The 24,514-nt window shown below is 36.0% G+C and overlaps 2 protein-coding genes across 4 annotated transcripts in view; one reads left to right on the top strand and one right to left on the bottom strand.

The window, feature by feature from the left end:
- The first annotated feature begins 22,331 nt into the window (after positions 1-22,331).
- PMCH (pro-melanin concentrating hormone) lies at positions 22,332-23,197 on the top strand. Its single transcript, XM_008004432.3, has 2 exons — positions 22,332-22,643; positions 22,991-23,197. The coding sequence occupies exons 1-2, from the start codon at positions 22,395-22,397 to the stop codon at positions 23,195-23,197; spliced, it is 456 nt and encodes a 151-aa protein (XP_008002623.1). The 5' UTR covers positions 22,332-22,394.
- PARPBP (PARP1 binding protein) overlaps positions 22,645-24,514 on the bottom strand; it is a 69,990-nt gene continuing 68,120 nt past the window's right edge. For 2 of the 3 annotated variants that reach the window (XM_008004433.3, XM_008004435.3), the window contains one exon: positions 22,645-24,209. In XM_008004433.3, the coding sequence (XP_008002624.3) occupies positions 23,869-24,209 (341 nt within the window). In that variant the 3' untranslated portion in view covers positions 22,645-23,868. The remainder of the gene's footprint in view (positions 24,210-24,514) is intronic. The other variant, XM_073021040.1, reaches the window with a different exon arrangement.

Raw genomic sequence — 24,514 nt, 5'->3', positions numbered from 1 at the left:
GTGCTCACTAGTCTCTAAATGCATATGCCTTTCAAAGGAGAACACTAATTTCACCTCCTCCATGAGCACTCGGACCATCCCCATCTGGAAATGATTACTTCCTTGTTTGGAATTGACTGTCCCTGCCACTTAATAGACATTTAACATTCAGATTTGTTTCATTTCCTCAACCATTGGTTCACTCCCTAAGTGCAGAACTCTACACAGTGTGTATTGGTTGCCCATTAATAGTTTTGATAAATATTCAGAATCAAATTTTAAAATTTCAAGTTATTAAAGTATATGATACTCCTATAGTTCCACTATTAACTGTAATCATTATTGCATCATTATTAGTTCAGAAAATAGTTCTAGGAGATCTCCAAATTTTGAAACGTTTACTAGATGGATTTCTATTCTAAGAAACAGATTTGCTCCCTGTAGTTATAAAGTACATAAAGAAGGAAAGAAATTAGATACTGACATCATCAAAACATAATATTAAAGCAATATTTTATTTTAAAAGAGATGCAAAAAAAAAGGAAAATTTCAAGTTGCAACAAATGTCATTAACCACATTTCACTGGCTTGTGATTCAAATTTCATGTGAGTTAATTCAAATTTCATAGTAACATAATTCCATATAATAGCAGAAATAATCACTTAAAAGGGTGGTGAGTGCTTAATATAATCCAACTAAAATCACTAACTAAGTATATCCTCAATTAAGAGAACAAGCTAGTTTGATAAGAATATAGATACTTTGGGGGAATATTTATGGTACTTATTAACTGGAACCTTGTTAGTTAAGTCACTTCTATTATCTGGCAAATCCGTCTCTACCTAAATAAGAAAACATGAACTTTATTAAATTTTCAGTATTTTTGGATGCTCTGAGGCTCCAAATAGTTCTGAAATCCTCTGAGATTGTGTGCTTCAGAAATTCAGCAGGCTGCTGATGCTTTGCCCCTTGAGGCTGTGCTCCACATCTGCAGAGCCTGAGGCTCGACCTCATTTTGCTCTGCAGTATTTGATAAGTGATCAACTGTAAATGAGGTGACATCCTCTATTGGGTATGTTTAAAAATCAGCTGAGGTTTTCTAAATTATTTCAGAATAAATCCTTTTTGAATTTGTTTTTGTTCTAAGATGTTTTCATTGTTGATTATTGAACTGGTCCAAAAGATCTTTGAGGAAATTTTTCCCCCTATGTTGTATACCTCTGCCTGGAATATATTATCCTATGCCAGATATAATGAAACCACTCAGTAAATAGTCATTAAATTAAATTCTTATCCTTGGAACAAATCAGTTGTATCCAAGGAGGAGAGGGTCTAAATTATTGGGCTCTCTTTGAAGTGGAAAATTTTGTTTCAGAAGTCAGCTAGGTAAAGAACTACAGTGGTTCTCCTGGGATGACTTTTGAAATGAAAGCTGACCAGGAGGGAAATCACAATGACAGGCCTTAACTCTACTGGATTTAATCACCTATGAAAGATCTTCCCTGTTGTGCACATCAGGAGGCTTATAAATTGGATGCAGGCCACTCAATCAGTTTCAAAAGTCAGCTCTCTCCAAAGGAATTGGAAAGAATGGTTTCATAAATCCTATAGTAAGAGGAGCTGCCATAGTAAAATAGCAGCAATTGGGGTTAGGTAGGTCCCCTTTCCCATGCAGATTCCCCAGTAAGTGTTTTTATTTCTTGGTTTTGTTAAAATAAGATCCAAGTTATGGTTTCATAATTTCCCCATCACTAGCCCTGAAATGAAGTTACTACAGCCGTTAAACTGAAATAACTCCACTAGCTGCATAGAAAACCTTTGTCCAAGATTCAAACCAAACTGAATGTTTGAGGGTTTGGGTTGTTTTGAGTTTTCTAAACTTCAAGCTTAAATTTTCATGAACCTTACTGCACTTTCTGATCTTTTCTGGGAGAGAGAGTGGAAAAACTGACCTCTTTGGTGCCAGTCTTGGAAACAGCCTTCCAAGTGTTGTAACTAACTGCATGAAGGGAGATAAGCCTAGATAGAAACGTAGTAAGATGATCGACTCTGAATCTATTTTTAAAAATTGTTGCCAAAGCCTGCTCTTAAATTGTATTCTTCTAGTTCCTCCAATTTAATCAAAACATTCAGTAGCAAAATTGGAGTGCTATGTTTCTAAAACCTGTTGTCACAATGACAAAAAATAGCCAGCAATTTTAGTTCAGAATTATATATTACCTATCATAACAATAACAACTAAGTATGAAACAACCATGGCAATATCCTCAATGTCATTTTAGAAATGAAACTGCATGGAAGAGAGGGACATGACCAGATTTAAACCTTTAGGCTTGGAAGATTCATTGAATGGAAATGGAATAGAAAATGGAATTCCATGAAGAAAAGAGGTTGGGTGAGAAGCAGAGGAAGTAGGAGAAATAAGACTTGGCAGTGCCATTTGGTGTGGTAAAGACAGTGAAAGCCATGGATTAGACATACAATTAAGGACGGTGTTATTCTCAATAAGTTTATTGCAGTCTATTCCTGGCTTGGGTGGATGCTAGTTCAGAGACCACCTCCATCAATGGAAGCTTCAGATTTCCATATTGATGGTCCATGTCAATAGAAAGTTTCAAGGAAGACTAATCACCAAAAATCAAGGATGAATGACATAATATAATCACAGCATCACTACCACCATCTCATTCTTCACCACTGTGATGGGTAAGTTAATCACACAGACATTCACACTGTGGCTAAATATGAAGTCAAATGCACCTGAGGTCGCTTGGCATGAGCTTTTGCTTAATAAAGAAACACCATACTGATATAGTCAGAGCCTCTCTGTTAAGAAATATAAAGGGAATCATTTGGGAGCAAGGCAAATTCTAAATGATGTTCTCTATGAGCCCTGCTGACCAACCTTATCTTGGAAATCCTGGGTCCTAGGCCTCTTCACTTCTCCCAATATAGGGCCCCCATAAACCAAACGTAACTTGGACATTTCTCTAAAGGCAAGGCTGGTTCATCTGATTCAGATTCTTAATCACCACCACCACCAACATTTGGAAATAAAAAATATTTATTCAATTCTTTGTAAATATTATCGTGAACAGTCAAAACTACCCACAACTACTCTATAGGTTGGAACATATTCAAACAAAACTGACCATAGGGCGATCATCATGTGTGGGGAGTTTTAAGGTCATGGCAAAAGGGAAACTGCTAGTCACACACAACAGGAATACTGATCATGTGTGGGGAGTTTTAAGGTCATGGCAAAAGGGAAACTGCTAGTCACACACAACAGGAATACTGAAAATCAAGAAAACTGATCAAATTATGCATTGGTACAGGGGGAAGAAGTGTCAGTCTGGAGCTGTGGTATCACCAGGAGTCAGTACTGGATGGCCAGGGATAAAATAAGTTATGTAAGCCAGGGACACTGGCACACACCTGTAGTTTCATCTACTAGGAAGATCGAGGCAGGAGGATCACTTGAGCCCAGGAGTTCTGGGCTGTAATGTGCTATATACAAATGGGGTGTCCACACTAAGTTAGGCATCAACATGGTGACCTCTCAGGAATAGGAGACCACCAGGTTGCCTAGGGAGGAGTGAACCACCCAGGTTGGAAATGGAGATCAAAACTCCCATTCTGATCAGTAGTGGGATCATGCCTGTGAATAGGCAACTCTAGCCTGGGCAACACAGTGAGACCTGATCTCTTAAAAATAAATAACTAAGAAAACAAAATGAGTTATAAATCAATTTTTAAAAACTATTCCTGCATCAAAGCATATTTCCTATATGAATTCTGATATAATCAATAATAGAACTTTTTAGTTCTTTTTTTATGACAAGGCTTAATTTAGAAAACTCAGAATACAGACAGGCACAAAGAAAAGTAAATACATGTATTTTAACTACCTATAATCCTACTACTCAGAAATAACACTACTGATATTTTAGCATATACTTGGTTCTCACTATCTGTGTGTCTGCATCCACAGATTCAACCAACTGTGAATGGAAAATACTCTAAAACAAAACAATAAAAATAACACAATAATAAAAAACATTTTTAAAATTACATATAACAACTATTGACATAGCATTTATATTGTATTAGATGTTGTAAGTCATCTAGAGTTGATTTAAAGTATCTCAGAGAATGTGCGTATGTTATATGCAAATATTACACCATTTTATACAAGGGACATGAGTATCTCTGGATTTTGGTTTGGTGTCCCAGAACAAATGTCCTGTGACAGGTAGGATTGATTGTATAGTCTTTGAGACACACAAACATATACACTACCAGAAAGAAATATATGCTTGGTGTTTTTTAAATGTATCTTAAAATGGTTTTGTAATTATTTAAATAATATATTAAAAGCTTTTTTCCATATACAAATATATAGTCATGTGTTGCATAATGACATTTCAGTCAATGACAAACTGCAGATATGGTGGTGGTCCCATAAGATTATAATGAAGCTGGAAAATTCCTATTGCCTAGTGATGTCATCGTGCAATGCATGACTCACATGTTTGTGGTGATACTGATGTAAACAAATCCACTGCAGTGCCAGTCATATAAAAGTACAGTGCATATGGTTATGTACATTACATATTTGATCATGATAATAAATGATTATCTTACTGATGTATGTGTTTACTATACTTTTAATCATTATTTTAGAGTATACTCCTTCTACCTCCAAAAAAAGTTAACTGTAAATAGTCTCAGGCAGGTCCATCAAGAGGTATTACAGAAGGCATTGATATTATAGGAAATGACAGCTCCACGAGTGTTATTGCCCCTGAAGATCTTGCAGTGAGACAAGACGTGAAGACAGTGATATTAATGATCCTGACCCTGTGTAGACCTAGGCTAATGTGTATGTTTGTGTCACAGTTTTTGAACAAAAAAGTATAAAAAGTAAAAAAATAAAAAATTTAAAAATGGAAAAAAGCTTACAGAATAAGGTTATTAAGAAAGAAAATATTTTTGTATAGCTGAACAATGTGTTTGTGTTTTAAGCTGTTATTATGAAAAATGCTAAAAATTTAATTCATAAAATAAAATAAAATACAGTAAGCTAGAGTTAATTTATTACTGAAGAAAGAAAATGTTTAAAAATAAATTTAGCATAACCTAAATGTACCACTTCTTAACTCTACAGTAGTATAATGTCCTAGGCCTTCATATTTACTCACCACTCACTCACTGACACTGAGAGCAATGTCCAGTCCTGCAAGCTCCATTCTCAGAGGTGGAAATTATATATCATACCCCCTTCCATGTTAAAGAACTGCTAGGGCTTAACAGCATAAGCAAGACTTGATGATGTGAAAAGAGAAACAAAATCAAAATAATAATGGTAAAGTGCCAATCTTCATGGTTTATCTTCTGCAACTTTCTATGGAATGTCATCAGCAACATCAGTAGCAACAACATGAAAACACTTATTAGGCATCTGTATAACTTCAGATTATACAGAGATAACTACTGCTTAAATGAATTTGACAGCCTGATCGTTGCTTTTTAGGGAACATTCATATGTGCTCATGTCACAACGTATGAAGAACTTAAAGACAAAAAGATTGTCATCAACAAGAAAAACATAATTTCTGGCAACTTACAGGACACATCATTTCTTTCCATTATTGGCAAGACCTTGGCTGGAATTCTTTTGGATCAGCTACTACTCAATGATGGCAACTGTGCTTCTCGAATAACTGTGGCTTTAAACCACAGGGCAACTGACATAATCTTTGCTCTATGTCAAAAATAAGAAAAATACCAAAAACAGTCTGAACAGAACTAAATTTATTGACTGCACTGAAATTTTAATGTTGCCTGCAGACTTTAACTATAAATTACTACCTAACTTTTTGTTCCTATGATTTGTCAGTATCTAAGAAGATGATGGGACTGTACACGTTAGTCAATTAATCAACAGTCATTTAAACATCTACTATACAACCAGCACTATAGAGACTATAGTTATTTGTATGATTATCTACTTAATGACTGCTCTTCCATTAGAATACAAGCTCCATATAGAAAGGCCTTAGGCTATCGTGTCTATCCCTGAATCCCCAGTGCCTAGTAGAGTGCCTGGTATATATTATTAGAGGCAAAACAAACATTTGCTGAGCAAATAAAGGTACAGTATAAGAGAATTACAAGACACAATTCCTTACATTTCCCCACTGTGGATACAAAACATAAAATGATTATATCTTATTATCTAGCTCAATGTTCAGAGTTCCTACTGCTTGGAGCAGTGCTGTATAATAGAACTTTCTGTAATGATGAAAATGTCCTATATCTACACTGTCCAATATGGTAGCTACTAACCACATGTGGCACTGGAGCACTTGAAATGTGGCTAGTGCAACTACTCTATGCTACCCCATTCTCATCTTTTTCTACAAAGCCTCTGTTAATTTTTATTAAAAATTCAGTTAAAAATTTCTAGAGTTTCAAGTAGAGAATGGGGCCCTAACTTAGGTTTTGCCATTAAAATGTCCCTTTTCCCCACTACTCCCAAAATATACACAAATAAAAGATATTCAGTAAAGATGGTCAATAGGTTGCTTGCATGGAAATGCCACTTCTCTAAGTTGTAGTTAAAGAAGGGCAGAAGAGAGTTTAGCCATCCTTGGCTATCTAGAAAATTAACAGCATTTGAAGTACACAATATGAAAAGTTAGGATTATAAACTCAATCACTAATAATACAAATAAATCCATAGAAATATCTCCAAAATAGTGTGAGACAAGCAGGCCACACTGCATCCCAAGCAGTGCTATATAGCTAACTGGACTGTTACATTGCAGAACATTCATTCAATTATTCAATACTTTTTTTTGAAGACAGAGTCTCGCTCTGTCACCCAGACTGGAGTGCAATGGCCTGATCACGACTCACTGCAACCTCCGCCTCCTGGATTCTAGTGATCCTCCTGCCTCAGCTTATGAGTAGCTGGGACTACATGCACGTGCCACCATGACTGGCTGATTTTGGTCTTTTTAGTAGAGATGGGGTTTCGCATGCTGGCCAGACTGGTCTTGAACTCCTGACCTCAGGTGATCCACCTACCTCGGCCTCCCAAAGTGCTGGGATTACAGGCGTGAGCCACCGGGTCTAGCCCAATACATATTTATTGAATGCTTACTGTGTGCTAAATACTGTTTAAAGCACTAGAGGTATAGCAATGAACAAACTGATATTAATAAAATTCCTGTCCTCATGGAGCTTACATTTTGGTGGATGGAGACAGCCAATGAACCAAGAAATAAGTAAAATATGTAGCACATGGGGGATAAAAGTTACATGGATAAGTAAAAATCAATTGGTGGAGAGCAGGATGTAGTGAGGGAAAGGGCTGGTCAAGCAAGGCCTCACTGAAAAGATGACATTTGAGACAAGACGGGGAAGTTAAGAGGAAGGCCAGGCAGACATCTGAAGAAAGAGAGTTTCAGGCAAGGAAACAGCAAGTTCAAGGAATTTGCATGTTCAGGCAACAGCAAATATGCCAATGTACCTCGGGCTGAGTAAGCAAGTATGGGAGTGTTAAAGAAGAGATTAGAGATGGAAAGAGGGTACCAGATCAAGGAGAGGCTTGGAGATTACTGCATAAGGATGTTAAATGTAATCCTAAGAATAATGTGAAACCTGCTGAAGGTTTTTAATGAACAAATGAAGTGATCTGATTTGCGCTGTCAAAGGTCTACTCTGGATGCTAAATTTAAAAGAAACTATTGGCAGTGGATGGCAAAGGTGGTGCGGGAATAAATGGAATAAAACAGAAAAAAAAATACCCTGCCCTCAGCTTACATTCCAATTTTACATTTCAATGACCTGAAGCAGATACTGAATCTTACAAAGGTTTTTCTTAATTCAGTTAGTTATAAAATTACATACAACTCATTAACAGCTAATCTCACAGATACCTGCAACGACAGCGAACAGTAGATGAGCAGGTGCTTCTGGTGGATATACGCCAAGTTCATTCTGCATTGAGCAAGGTGAGAAACAGGAAGAGGCACACTAACTGGTTCTACTCACTTAAATCTCCAAAGAAGGGTGGATGTCTCCACAATCTGTTCAAGCAATTCTTGTGCCATTTCAAAGGTCTTGAGACTAATAAATCACTCTATCAACAAAAGGAAGTCATGTTAATACAAGGCTATAAAGATTCATGATTTCTCCTCTGCGATTCACATGTCACACAGAAACCTCTGGTTTTCCCAAAAACGTTAATAGAAATTTCACAGCAATTATTTTATTTTTTTGAGACAGGGTCTTGATCTGCTGCCAAGGCTGGAATGCATTAGTGTAATCATGGCTCACTACAACCTCAACCTCCTGGGCTCAAGTGATCCTTCCAGATCAGCCTCCCAAGTAGCTGGGACCACAGGTGCACACCAGTAGGCCTGCCATTTTTAAAATTTTTTTTGTAAAGATGGGGTCTCACTTTATTGCCCAGACTGGTCTTGAACTCCTGGACTGAAGTGGTCCTCCAGCCTCAGCCTCCCAAAGTGCTGGGACTACAGGCATGAGACCCTGCACCTGGCCCTGAAGCAATTACTATTATTATTATTAATTGAGACAGGGTCTTGCTCTGTTGCCCAGGCTGGAGTGCAGTGACACAATCATGCCTTACCGCAGTCTTCACCTCCTGAGCTCAAGCGATCCTTCTGCCTCAGCTTCCTAAGTAGCTGGGACCACAGGCACGTGACACCACATCTGGGTTTTTTGTTTGTTTGTTTGTTTGTTTGTTGTAGAGACAGGGTCTCACCATGTTGCTGAAGCTGGTCTCAAACTCCTGGACTCAAGCAATTCTCCTGCCTAAGCCTCTCAAAGTCTTGGGACTACAGGTGTGAGCTACCACACCCAGCCTAGAGCAATTATTTTAAAACAACAGTAGCATCATTCAGAAAACCCATATCTGGATTGGTTAAGAGCACAGACTTCTGGAACAGAGTGTCTGGGTTTCAATCTCACCACTACTTACTAGGTATATGACCTTGAGCAAGTGACAGTCTGTACTCATAGGATTGTTGTGAGGACTAAGTTGGCTAAGGCATGACATGTGCTTGGGACAAAGCTTGGCACATAGAAAATGCTCAGTAGGCATTGCTTAACAAGTGTAATGATATTTATTGAATCCTAATGTCATAGAAACTACTGGGTACTAACATATCAATCCTCATAACAACCTTTGGAAATAGGTACTATTGGTATCTGCGCTTTGCAGGAGAGGAAGTAGGCACAGAGAGCTTAAACAGCATGATATATAGCATATAATACTGTTTTGCCTGTCACATACTAGAGTTGATAATGTTTATACTTCTGGCAGGCCAAAAAATGGCCCCCAAAAGTATTCACACTGAATCCCTGGAAGCTGTGAATGCTACCTTTTAAAAAATATTTTATTTTTATAATTTCAACTTTTTAGATTCAGGGCATACGTGTGCATATTTATTAGTTGAGTCACTCAAGTACTGAGCATAGTACCCAACAATTTTTCAGCCCCTACCCCCTGCCTTCCTTGCTCCCTCCTCTAGTAGTCCCCAGAGTCTACTGTTAGCACCTTTATGTCCACAAGTACCTGTTTTGCGCCCACTTATAAGTGAGAACATGTGGTATTTGGTTTTGTTCCTGTGTTAATTTGCTTAGAATAATGGCTTCCAGCTGTATCCATGTTGCTAAAAAGGACATAATTTTGTTTTTTTCTATGGGTGTATAGTATTTCATGGTGTATAATACCACATTTTCTTTTTCCAGTCTGCTATTGATGGGCACCTAGATGATTCCATGTCTTTACTATTATGAATAGCATTGTGATGAACACATGAGTACATAAGTCTTTTTAGTAGAGCGACTTATTTTCTTTTGGATACATACCCAGTAATAGGATTGCTAGGTCAAATGGTAGTTCTGTTCCAAGTTCTTTGAGAAATCTGCAAACTGCTTTCCACAGGGGCTAAACTAATTTGCATTCCCACCAACAGTGTATAAGCGTTCCCTTTTCTCTATAGCCTTGCCGGCATCTGTTGGTTTTTGACTTTTTAATAATACCCATATTAACTGGTATAAGATGGCATGTCATTGTGGTTTTGATTTGCATTTCTCTAGTGATGTTGAGCATTTTTAAATGTTTGTTGACTGCTTGTATGTCTTCTTTTGTGAAGTGTCTGTTCATGTATTTTGTCCACTTTTTAATGGGGCTGTTTTTTGCTTGTTCAACTGTTTTAAGTTTCTTATATATTCTGGATGTTAGAGCTTTGTTGGATGCATAGTTTGTGAATATTTTCTCCCATTTTGTAGGCTGTCTGTTTATTCTACTGATAGTTTATTTTGCTGTGCAGAAGCTCTTTAGTTTAAGCAGGTCACACTTATCAATTTTTGGTTTTGCTGCAATTGCTTTTGAGGACTTAGTAATATGTTCTCTCCTAAGGTCAATCTCCAGAATTATGTTTCCTAGGTTTTCTTCTAGAATTCTTATAATTTGGGGTCTTATGCTTTAATATCTCTTGGGTTAATTTTTGTATATGGTGAAATATAGGGGTCTGGTTTCATTCTTTTGCATGTGACCAGCCAGCTATCCCAGAACCATTTATAGAATAAGGAGTCGTTTCCCCATTGCCTATTTTTGTCAACTTTGATGAAGGTCAGGTGGCTGTAGGTGTGCAGCTTTATTTCTGGGTTCTCTGTTCTGTTCCATTGGTCTATGTGTTTCTGTTTTTGCACCACTACCATGCTGTTTTGGTTACTGTAGTCTTATAGTATAGTTTGAAGTCAGGTAATTTGATGCTTCCAAATTTGTTATTTTGCTTAGGATTGCTTTGGTTATTTGGGCTTTTTGTTGTTGTTGTTCCATATAAATTTTAGAACAGTCTTTTCTAGTTTTGTGAAAAATGATGTTGATAGCTTGATAGGAATAGCATTGGACTTGTAGATCACTTTGGACAGTGTGGCTATTTTAATGATATTGATTCTTCCAATCTATGAGCATAGAATAGTTTTCTATTGTGTCATCTGGGATTTCTTTCAGCAGTGTTTTGTAGTTCTCCTTGAGATCTTTTACCTCTTTGGTTATATGTATCCTAGGTGTGTGTGTGCATCCGTGTCTATTGTAAATGGAATTGCATTCTTGATTTAGCTTTCAGCTTGAATGTTCCTGCTGTATAGAAATGCTACAAACTTCTGTATGTTAATTTTGTATCCTCATACTTTACTGAAGCTGCTTATGAGTTTCAGGAGCCTTCTGGCAGAGTCTTTAGTTTCCTAAGTATCAAGTTATATCACCAGTGAAGACAGTTTGACTTTTTCTCCTATTTGCATACCTTTTCTTTCTTTCTCTTGCCTGATTGCGCTGGCAAGGACTTCCAGTACTATTTTGAACAGGAGTGGTAAGAGTGGGCATCCTTGTCTTATTCCAATCTCAAGGGGAATGATTCCAGTTATTGTCCATTCAGTATGATGTTTGTAGGTTTGTCAGATACGACTCTTGTTTTTTGAGGTATGTATCTTCAATGCCTAGTTTTGTGAGGGTTTTTATCATGAAGGGATGTTGGATTTTACTGAAAGCTTTTCCCATGTCTATTGAGATGATCATATGGTTTTTGTTCTTAATTCTGTGTATGTGGTGAATCATATTTATTGATTTGCATATGTTGAACCAACCTGCATCTCAGAAATGAAACTTACTTGATCATGGTGAAGCAACTTTTCGATGTGCTGCTAGATTTGGTCTGCTAGCATTTTGTTGAGGGGTTTTGCATCTGTGTTCATCAGGGATATTGTCCTGTAGTTTTCTTTATTCATTTTGAATGTTACCCTTAAAAGAGTCTTAGCAGATGTGACTAAGGATCTTGAGACGAGGAGATAATCCTGGTGGGCCCTAAATGCCATCACATGAATCCTTATAAGAGAGGGGCAGAGGAATACTAGGAACAGACACAAAGAAGAGAAGGTCATTGAAGACAGAGTAGAGGATGCTAACACAAGACAGTGAATGCCAACAGCCACCCGAAGCTGGAAGAGGCAAGGAAGGGCTCTCCCCTAGAGCCTCTGGAGGAAGCACAGCCCTGTCCACACATTGATTTTGGGCTTTTGGTTTCCAGAACAATGAAAAATAAACGTCTGTTGCCTTAAGCCATCAAGTTTGTTGTAATCTGTCACAGCAGACGTAGGTAACAAATAAATACTCTATCATATTCTAGAACCTATCATACTTTCTACCATCTGTTCTCTTAATGAAAAAATAATTCATACATGTATTACATGTTTATTGAAAGGCTACTATGTTCCAGACTCTGTTCTTGATACTCTGTTCTTGATACCATCTCCCTCACTGGCATTAGGGGAGATGGACAATAAGCATGTAAACAAGATAATTTTAGACAGAAGCCCAGTGAGGAAAATAAAGGAGTGAAAGGGATAGGGAAAGAATGAGCAGGAAGGGGGCTCCTTTAGCTCATGGGGTCAAGGAAGCACTCTCAGAAACCATGATATTTGAGCTGAGCCTCACGATAATGAGTGATAAATGCTTAAATAACAGGAGAAAGATGCTCCTGACAAAGAGAATAGCAGGGGAAAAGTCTTGAGTCAGAAGTGATCTTGGCATATCATAAAAACAGAAGGCCAATATCGCTAGAGAGTGATGAAAGAGGGACAGAGTAGTAAGAAATAAATTTAGCAAGGAATGCATGGTCTAGGTCATGTAGGACATTTGTATCAATGATCTATTGCTATAATAATATGGTATAACAAACACATGCAAAACTTCAGAGGGTATACAATAGACGTTTATGTCTTATGCTTTTTGGGTCAGCTGGCCGTCTGCTAGGCAGCTCTACTGACCTCAAGTGGACTTTCTCCAGTGTCTGGTGCTTGAATGGATGTGTGCTGATCGAGGATAGCTTCAGCTATGGCAACTAGGGTAGCATGGCTCTCCTGCATGTGGCTCTCTCCAGCAGGCTAGCATGGGAATGTTTTCATGGTGGTGGCAGAGGCCCAAGAGGGAATTCCCAATGTGCAAGACCATTTCAAGTCTCTGCTTGCATGATATCTGATAATATCTAATTAGTTAAAGCAAATCACATGCCTGAAACCAGAATCAAACAGTGGGCAGGTTACCTCGCCCACAGTGGGAACGCATGCCAAAGTTACATGGCATGAATATAGAGAACAATGAAAAAGTGAAACCATGAAGACAAGCTTATGCAGCTATTTAGGGCCTTGATAAATTAATAAATATAAGAAATAATTATATTTAAACAGGATGATAATGTATTATACATGTTGGAGTTCAGACAAGAGGATCTGGCTGTAGTACTCAGAGAAAGCTGCAAAAAGAAGGCCTTTAAGGATATTTTAGATATAGATAGGTGGAGGGACAAGATGAGGGCATTTTAAGAGCAGGGAATATCATAAACAAAGTTATGAAAGCAAAAAAGGACTATAAATACATAGAATGAAAAGAATGGCATGTATATCAGTATCAAGATGCTTTCATCTGATCCAATCTCTATCACAAACAGAAGAAAATGAAGCAGAACAAATGAATCACACATTCCTCCTACATAGTAAAACCACAACATTTCAAAATGTTTTCAGTCTAGAGTTCTCAATATAAGTAGAAATGTCTGAGGGCTAAAGACATCCATGAGTACAAACACAAATTCCTAATGTGTTACAATGAAGACTCAATGCACTACTTACCATAATGGTGAAGAAACCTGAAATTATGAATCAATGTATACAAAGTAACAAGCTTTGTTGGTAACCCAGTGTTGAAAGCTATCATCAGATTGTTATTCTTGAAACATACTATCAGATGACTCCAAAATTGCTCAGAATCAAAACAATATCCAAGAATAATCTTTACAGGGTAACTGAAAAATTTAGCCATGAACATCATTTCAAGCATGTTCAGTTCATATAACCTTTTTTTTTTTTTTTTTTTTAATTGAGATGGAACCTTGCTCTGTCGCCCAGGCTGGAGTGTAGTGGTGCATTCTCGGCTCACTGCAACCTCCACTGCCCATGTTCAAGAGATTATTGTGCCTCAGCCTCCCAAGCAGCTGGGACTATAGATGCATGCCACCACACCAGGATAATTTTTTTTTTTTTTTTTTTTACTTTTAGTAGAGATGGGGTTTCACCATATTGGCCAGGCTGGTCTGAAACTCCTGACCTCAGATGATCCACCTTCTTCGGCCTCCCAAAGTGCTGGGTTTACAGGTGTCAGCCACAACGCCCGGCCTCACATAATCTTAATGTTACTTATATCTTGATTTGTGGCATAAAGGTGTTAAAGCAGTTTTCATGATATTAGTCTACAGCTCTAAAAATTGGTGATGTACAATTCACTACAACTGGCTTCTTCATTTCGCTTTTAAAATAATTCTGTTTGGATGACACTAAGGGCAACATACCATCCAGTAATGAGATCCAGGGAAGCAGCTAGTCCACTAGTACTCATAGACAGAGATGAATTCAAATGGGCACATAATTAACCAAAAAGAGGAAACTATATCCATAATTCAAATCCACATTGTTGCAAAATAAATATTTAAATCAATTCATCCATGTTTACCAGCTGTAACAGTGGAACAAAGCTTGAGGATATCCACGTTCCTACTCAACAGATCTCACAGTTACTGGACTAATTACAGTGGAGCATCATAAACTCTCCTCATGTCTCCCACCCCACTATCTCACAAACATTGAGCACGGTGAGAAGATACCTTACCCACTCCCATTCTTGGAGCAAAATGAGAGCTTAACCATCTTCACCACTCTCAGCTGGCCCCATATCTCGAGTCTCTAAGTACTCCCTACAATCCCACATGCTGGAAGCCTTGGATCTCTCTTCTGAGCCTTCAAATTAAAAACAAACAAACAAAAAAACTCAAGTTGACTCTTCTCAAAGAAAGAAAGAAAAAAAAAAACCTGGAGGTCAACTTACCAACCAAATTCAAACTGTCTCATAAGGATAACCTCCTAATTTTATTGCTGAATTCTGAGTGGCCTAAATGCCTACCAGGAGCTACCCTTCCTTGCCAACTATATCAACACCACACACACATACACCTTCTAAGGTAGTGTCAGGACTAATTATTTTGCTAGCCAAATGTACTCCACCTTGTTTTCTCTTACCCTTGCTCTCCATCCAAATATGAGCCCCTCTAGATATCTATCCTCCCATACTTTCATCTCCAAACAGCACTGGGTTTTTTCTCTCTTCCCTCTTCAACCTTTGTATTATGTCTTCTGAATAACAAATACCCTTATAGCGTTCTCCACTTCACTGATCCTTTTACTACCACACATACTTAAGAGTTGGGAAGGAGGATGAATGTCTATTTTATTCCATACTGTTAATAGCATGTAAATCCTTTTGTTACTTGAGTCCCACAAATTCAGTATAGCCACTTCTTTTCATTATCATGTTATAATATCTTCCAGCTTTAAATAGTAATAGCCACACCCTCTTCCATCTACAATCTAATTTTTCTGTATTCTTCAGTGTAAATCGGTGATATATTATTTATATTCAATGTTTCCATTTGTTCTCTTTCCATTCTTTTTAAATCCTCTCCTGTCAAGGTTAAATCTCTAACAGTGTCACTGAAACTGCTTCATCAAGGTCAGCAATGACTATCACATAGCCAAATCAAAGATAAATTCTCGGTTCTCATCTTACTCAACCAGTAGTATACAGCACAGCCAATCATTGTGCTTTTCTATATTTGAGATGATCATGTTTTTTTCTCTGGTATTCATTTATAGTGGTGAACTTTACTGATTTTTTTCTAAAAGTTCAATTTTACATTCCTGAAATAAACCTCACCTGGTCATGAAATTTTATCTTTTCCATAACTAGATTCTATTTGATAATATTTTGTTTAGGATTTTTACATCTATGTTCATTAAAAATATTGGCCTACAATTTTCCCTTCTTGTAATATCATTGCCAGGTTTTGGCACCAAATTTATGCTAGACTCGTAAAGAGTTGGGAAGTGTCAGTCAGAAGTCAAAAACAGAAGAACAACAACACACATACATATTCACATATACAGAAATATATACACAATTTGTTACATAAATCTGTCTCATGCAATGGTTAAAGCTAATTAAGCAATATTAAGCAGATGCTGGAGTCCACAGGGCAGGCTGCCAGGAAGGAAAGATGGATGTAAAGTAGGAAAGAAGAAGAACATGCTGGAATTCACCAGCATGAGCTGAAACCCATGAAGATGGACTGAAACTCGTATCAGATCTTGCTGTATCTGACCTCAATGGTATGGATGTCCTCAGGACAGCTAGTCTCCTTTGTCATAGAACTGCATACATGTGTCCCAGGAGTCAGAGAAACTGGAAGTGGATCCAGTGGAAAGTGGAGCAGTCACAGGCCTGACTGCTGCTGAGCCAATGACATGAGCCAGCAGATAAGCGACATCATGTGTGAACCGCACGTGACATCTGCTTCACTTCTGCTCTCCAATCTTATACAAGAATGTCTCGTGTGGCCCACTCCAATTGGAAACATAGATAAAGATAAGAAAATTCTGGGGTGGGGGGGCAATTTCTGGGGTGGGAGGAATATATACGTAATATATATAACTCTTACAACTCAGTCATAAAAAGAAACATCCCTCACCCAACAAAATGAACAAAAGATGTAAACAGACACTCCACAAAAGAAAATACATGAATAGCTAACAAGCACATGAAACAGTGTTCAACATCATTAGTTATTAGGAAAATGTAATTAAAACATGATATCACTACTCATCTACCAGAATGGCTAAAATTAAGACTGACAACATCAAATGCTGGTGAGGCTGTGGAGCAATCAAAGCTCTAATATAGTCTTTGTTGAAGTATAAAATGGTACAATTACTTTGGAAAATAACGATTTCTTACAAAATTAAAGACACATCTATCTTATAACCTAGCAATTCCATTCTTATATATTTACCCAAGAGAAATAAAAACACATGTCCACAAAAAGACTTGTGCAAGAATGTAGATAGTGTTATTTGTAATAGCCAAAAACTGGATACAATTCAAGAGTCCATCAACAGGAAAAGAGACAAGTCAATTGTAGTATATTTATACAACGGTAATAAAAAAGGAAGGAACTACTGCTTCTTACAACATTAAAGATGAATGTCAAACATGCTGAGTGAAAGAGGCCTTCCATAAAAGACATCATACTGTACATTTCCAAAATAGGCAAAACTAATTCACAGCGGAAAAAAATCAGAACAGTGATTGTCTAAGAGCAGAGTTGGAATGAGGGGTGGGAATGGGGAAAATGGTGGTACATGTAAACTCTAACAAGGTAAGATATAACTTTCTGGTGTGAGGGTAATGTCCTGTATCTTGAAAGGACTTCGGGTTTCAAAAGCATACACATTTGTCAAAAATTAGCAAATATGCACTTATGGTTTATGCATTTCACTTTCCATAAATTTTACTTCAAAAAAAAGCTGTAAACAACTATTAAATTCCAGTTAATGATATGTATGTTGAAGTATTTAGTGAAAAGCATACTGATATATGCAATATACTTTGAAATGAATTCAAAGAATAAGATGATTAATAAAGGGATGGAAGGGATAGAAGTGAAATGTTAATGGTAAACTCTAGGTGAAAGTGTATGGGTTGTTTACTATAGAAATCTGAGAAGGAGTTTTAACTTTTCTTACATCTTTTGATAATTTATATAAGTGAGCAATCTCGGCTTTTACACTCAGACAATTAGCCACTAAGAAATGATGATTCTCAGTAAGCCAATGGCCAATTGCCATTTAACTTATCAGCAACATATAGCAAAGATGTGTTAATTGGAGCAAAGAGAACTTTAATATAAAGTGACTTACAAATACATAGTGTCAGCAGTAGTTCTACAGAAAAAGAAGATCATATTTGATATAAGCCTTTTGCCTTTGCAAGGTTTACTGAACCACCCAAACCCATCTAGCAATAGTTTTACTTCTCCAAAGTTCCCTTCTACTACTTGTGGACATTCCATTTTCAGCATCAATGAAAAAGAAGTCTGCTATGCTCCACTGCACATCACAGTAACCAATTTTTTTTTAAAGTTATTAAAAAAATTGGAAACTATCTCCATAATTAAATGGTTATGGCAAAACCTCATAGTGTTCAGAGGCTATGACAGTTTAAACAAACTAAAGCATTAACTTTTCTAAACCATCAAAATCATTTGGATTTGGTCCCAATTTTGAGTGAAGGTCAGTCAAGCCAATTCATCCAGCGGAAATGTAAAACAAAATACATAATTATTAATATTTATTACCCTCCCAGAACAGCATATAAGAAAAAAGATTTCCATTAACAAGGACTGTTTTTTTTTTTTTTTAAAGACAGTCTTGCTCCGTTGTCTAGGATGGAGTGCAATGGCACTGTGTTGGCTCACTGCAACCTCCATCTCCCAGGTTCAAGCAATTCTCCTGCCTGAGCCTCTTAAGTAGCTGGGATTACAGGTGCCCACGACCATACCAGGCTAATTTTTATATTTTTAGTAGAGATGGGGTCTCACCATGTTGGCCAGGCTGGTCACAAACTCCTGACCTCAGGTGATCCACCCACCTCGGCCTCCCAAAGTGCTGGGATTACAGGCGTGAGCCACCGCATGCAGCCTAACAAGGACTTTTATAGATTAAACAGGCACATCCAAACCAGGTTCAAACCAAGGGAAACAAATTAGGGCACAACTAACAATATTAAAAAGATAAGGAAGCTCGAATATCAAAAAAGTCAAGGGATGTCAGAGTCCTTTGTTTATAATTATACTCACAAAACATTTACTGAGAAAGATCTTAATAGTCCCTGAGAAAATCAACAGTTAAGTCTACCTCAGATAAAATGTACTTAAGTGAAACAGAAAAATTATACAATAATGTAAATTCCTAAAACAAACTAAAAAAGAAACAGAGAAGCTAAATGTTCCTACAGCTACTGAAGAAAGTAAATCAATTCTTAACAAAAATCCTACCAAGAAAACACCAAACCCAAAGTCTAACAAGACAGAAAAGAAAGGATAAATCTTGCCTCAAATGTATGAAATTAGTACAACCTTAATATCAAACCAAAGTCAATATAAAAAAGGAAAATTACAAATCAATCTTTCTTAATCATAAAAAGTAAATTTGATTTAAATTTGATTTAGTAAAATGTACTAAATCAAATATTGCCAAATTGAATCCAATAATTTTTTTTTCTTTTTTTTGAGATGGAGTCTCGCTCTGTTGCCCAGGCTGGAGCACAGTAGCACAATCTCGGCTCACTGCAAGCTCTGCCTCCCAGGTTCAAGCCCTTCTCCTGCCTCAGCCTCCCGAGCAGCTAGGACTGCAGGCACCCGCCACCACGCCTGGCTAATTTTTTTTTGCATTTTTAGTAGAGATGAGGTTTCACCATGTTAGCCAGGATGGTCTTGATCTCCTGACCTTGTCATCCACCCACCTTGGCCTCCCGAAGTACTGGGATTACAGGCGTGAGCCACTACGCCCGGCCGAATCCAATAATTTAAAGGTTTCTTTCATGAACACATGGTTAGTTTAACGTTAGAAAAATCTGTTAATATTTCCAAAGCCTGAAGGAGAAAATGATCTGGTCATCTCAATATATGCAAAAAAAAAGCATTCAATAATATTCAACAATTCATGATAAAAACTATTAGTAAGCCAGAAATAGAAAAGAACATCCTGTACTTTATAACAAGTATCTATAAGAAACCTACATCAAACATTATGCTCCATGGTGAAGCATTAAAATCATTATCTGTAAAATCAGTAACACTGCAAGGATATCTCTTATCTCCATTTTCAGTATTTACTGGAGGCTTTGGCCAGTGTGTATAAACACACGAACAGACACACAGACATGTATACACAATATAGATGAACTGAGGAGAAAGAGATAAAATGCCATTATTATATAATTTATATCAATTGTCTTCATACAAAATCCCAAAGAATCTATACATTTATAAACTATTAAAAAAAAAAAAGAGTTTGGAAAGTTTTTTCTGTTATCAAATTACTATGCAAAAGCCAAACGCACATGCACATACCAGCAATAATGTTGCAAATATCATTTTTAAAAAATACAATTTATAATAACCAAAAATAAGAAATTCAATTAAAATGATAAAGAATTATAATTCTCTCAACAAAGGTATGCAAGACCTTTATGAAGAAAAGAAAATATCATTAAAAGATTAAAGAAGAAAAAAAATTAAAGAAGATCTAAGCAAATATAGAAAAATGCCATGCTCATAGATAATAAATTACCTTCAGGATATCAATCCTTCTCCAAAATTAATCTTTAAAATCAATGTGATTATAGGTTGAGCAACCCAAATCTGAAAACCCCAAATCCAAAAATGCTCCAAAATCTGAAACTTCTTGAGCATTAACAGTATGCTAAAAATATATATATTCACTGAAGCATTTCAGATTTCAGATTTTAGGATGCTTAACTGATATAATGCAAATGTTCCAAATTCTGAAAAAAAATCCCAAATCCAAAAATACTTCTGGTCCTAAGTGTTTCAGATAAGGGACACCTAACTTGAACCTTAATATCCTGTCAAGTGTTCTTACAGAACTTGAAAAGCTGATTTTAAGATTTATATGGAAAATAAATGACTAAGAATAGCTAAGGAATTACTGAAAAAGAAAAACATGTGGGTGAGTAGAGGGCTGGGAAATTTGACCTACCAAGTATTAAAAATTATTTTAAAGTTATATTAATACTGTAGATTTGGCTGTGGAATAGAACGTTCTGAAAGAAGCCCACACATATATAGAAATCTGATATACTGCAGAGATGGCACTGCAGATTAGTGGGGACAGGAAGAATTCTTCGAGAAATATATAAGGACATTGGAAAAAGTAAAATTACATCTCTATCTTATATCATACACAAAATTATAGATGAATTACAAACCTAAACATGAAAGTCAAAATATTTAAACTTTTAGAAGAAAACATATGAAAACACATTAATAATCTAAGGATTGAGAAGGATTTCTTAAAAACAACACATTAAAAGTAGTTGCCATAAAGAAAAAAGAAAAAAATTTAACATTAAAATTAATCAGTTTGGTTCACCAAAAGACACCATAGAGGGGCTGAAAATATGTCACAAACTGAGAAAATAATTGCAACATATATAACTAACAATTAATATCCAGAATATATAAAGAACTCCCATAAATATATTAGAAAAAGGCAACCCAATAGAAGAATGGAGAAAGCAAAAAAAAAAAAAAAAGCATTTAACATAAGAGGAAACATAAATGGCTCATAAACATATAGGAAGACACTTCACCTCTTTGGTAATTAGGAAAATACAAATTAAAAGGACAATGAGATGCCTAAGAGTCAGCTAGGACATAGAACAATGGAAATTCTCATACCCTGTTTATTGGAGGCACAAATCGCTTACCAGTATGTGGGAAAACATTTTGGTATTAGTAAAGCTGAACATATACATACTCCATGACCCAGCAATTCCATACTGAGAAATATACTCTAGAAAAATTCTTACATATATGTACCAGAAGACATATAAAAGAATGTATTATCTTACTCATTGGGGTCAAAATTAGAAATTAACTCTGAAATGTTTAATTAAATCATACAATATACACTCATCATCCAAAAGTAATGTTTATGGGCACATAAATATTATTTTCATGTACTTATTCATTAATTGCTAAATTCATTAACCAATATTTGTACCTATTATCCTTTTGTAAATGCAGAGATAAAATATACCTGACAGGTCAATTTTTGATATAGCATGAATGGCTTTTTGTTCACACTGACAGGCATATGTACCTTAATCACCAAAGACTATATCAAGTATTTATAAAAGAAAATCCCTTTTGAGGATTATTTCAGTTTAATCAGGATTAAAAGGAAATAAAACTTTATCCTTATCATCCTTGAGTGAAATAACTTGAGTTTTAATATCTTTACTTAATCAGAAAATACATGGAAGGAAACAATAATATAGAGAGAGCCTGATGTCCTGTGGTCTTCCTTAATAACAACCCATTTTCAAGAGACTATAATCTACTCAACAGAAAGCATTCTACCAAGGATCTTAATCAGATGCTGAGAAAATTCACACTCAAAATAAACAATGTGCCACTAAAACCAAAACAATAGGTATTAGCAGCTGCATAAAGGTTAGTGTCAATCTGTTAAGTCATTTCTAAAATGATGAAAAGTATAATTCTTTGAAGTACTTTTTATTCAAGCTGGAAAATATATAAAGATACAGAATCGTTTGCCAACTAGGCTGACCGAGAAATTTTTCATTTTCTTTCTTGTTTGACTGTATGCGAACATCAAACTAAGAATGGCAAAAATGAATCTCTCTTCCTACATATTAATACTAACTTTTTCTTTGTTTTCTCAAGGTATTTTACTTTCAGCATCCAAGTCCATAAGAAATTTAGACGATGACATGGTATTTAATACATTCAGGTTGGGGAAAGCCTTTCAGAAGGAAGACACTGCAGAAGAATCAGTTATTGCTCCTTCCCTGGAACAATATAAAAACGATGAGAGCAGTTTCATGAACGAAGAGGAAAACAAAATTTCAAAGGTAAGTGGCAATGTGACTTGTCATTTATTTCAATGAAAATTTAAATGATTCTTACAAATCCTCTGAAAAGTAAAACTAATACTTTTATAAACAGAAGTATATGGAGTCACAGTATGCATTAGGACAACTGATGATATTTCTTGCATGCCAGGTAGTTCTTCCATCCTGGAAAACCCTCTTATCTGAAAGGTTTTTTTTTTCTCCTATAAATTTGCATCTAAGGTATTTTTAAAGAGTCAAAAACAGTGCAGAGCATCTTTGAATTGATCGACAAGAATATTATACAGTTTATTACAGTTCCACTCTGAATACGATAGCTAAAAAACAAATCAACTTTCTCTTTACAGAACACAGGCTCCAAACATAATTTCTTAAATCATGGTCTGCCACTGAATCTGGCTATAAAACCTTATCTTGCACTAAAAGGATCTGTAGCTTTTCCAGCTGAAAATGGAGTTCAGAATACTGAATCAACACAAGAAAAGAGAGAAATTGGGGATGAAGAAAACTCAGCTAAATTTCCTATAGGAAGGAGAGATTTTGACAGTGAGTAGTCTTTTCAAAATTCAATTCTATGTCCTACCACCATTAAACAGAACTCTGAGTTAAAGCGAATTTGGATGCAATCATAACAAAATCAAATAAGACCATGGCTCAATTACACCTGCCAAAAATGTGAGATTGAATAGCAATAATTAATTATTATCATTTTGGTTTACTCAGAATTAGTTATGCTAGATCCATGCTTTTTTCTTAATAAATTTTGTGTGATAATCATAGTCCTTTAAACAATTTAAACTTTCTTCTTCCTTCAGTGCTCAGATGTATGCTGGGAAGAGTCTACCGACCTTGTTGGCAAGTCTGATACCTGTTGGTCCACATCATCTTTTCAGAAGAAAATGAAAGCATTTAATTGTCAATGGGAGGAGAAGCCCCTAATGCTACTATAACTTGTGCATGTTAAATGTTTGTTTTAAAAGAAAGTAGTGTTAAGATGTATCAGTAACTGAAATGATATGCTTTTACTGTGCATTAAACTTTGTGAAAATTCTGCATAATTATGACTTACTAGTATTTTTAAACAATGCTTAACATATTAACCTTACACACACTGTAGACCAAAATAATAAATCATCATAATTTACACCTTGATCTCTTAAAAATTAAGCATGTCTTTGGTGAATGGTTTATAGATACGTAAACCTAAAGCATATAAGACACAAATTTATAGTCTAAAAAACTGAGTTAACTTTGCCTGGCCAGGAATCAACTTGTCCTTGGCAGTACATTTATTACTTTTTGCTACTTTAGCTAGTTTGCTGTACAATTTATTCTGTGAATCATTTGATTTCTTAGGTATTTTAACATTTTTATGTTGAGGTGGTTCATTTCCATTATCACAGAGAATATTTTCACCATCCAAATCCACCTGTTTCCTTTTTGAGCTTTTATTTCCTGTCTGACTAGTTGATTTTCTTGATACTTTTTCATTTTTACTTCTGTCCAGATGAACATTTCCAAAACTCTTTCCAATTGTTGATCTTCCAACAGATGAATTTACACCCTCTGTTATGCAAGATAAAAAGCGGAAAGGAATTATATAATATTTAGTACTAATATTCACGAGAACTTTACAATAAACTCTAAAAATGGCTAAAGAATATTCAAATGTTTATTTTTAAAGTAAAATAATGCTATAAATAATATGACTAACAAACACAGCTACATTACTATCCCATTACTTTTCATTTTACCATAGCACCTCTGAGTTAACTTTGGCCAGTAATCAACTTGTCAGCCCTACTAATAAATATTTGTTTGAATGCATGACATTTAATCCTTAAACATATGCTACAAATTACTTCTTAAAT

Source organism: Chlorocebus sabaeus, chromosome 11, assembly GCF_047675955.1.
Source record: "Chlorocebus sabaeus isolate Y175 chromosome 11, mChlSab1.0.hap1, whole genome shotgun sequence".
Lineage (NCBI taxonomy): Eukaryota > Metazoa > Chordata > Mammalia > Primates > Cercopithecidae > Chlorocebus > Chlorocebus sabaeus.
Note: the sequence above shows the minus strand (reverse complement) of the source record. Positions and strands in the feature narration are given on the sequence as shown.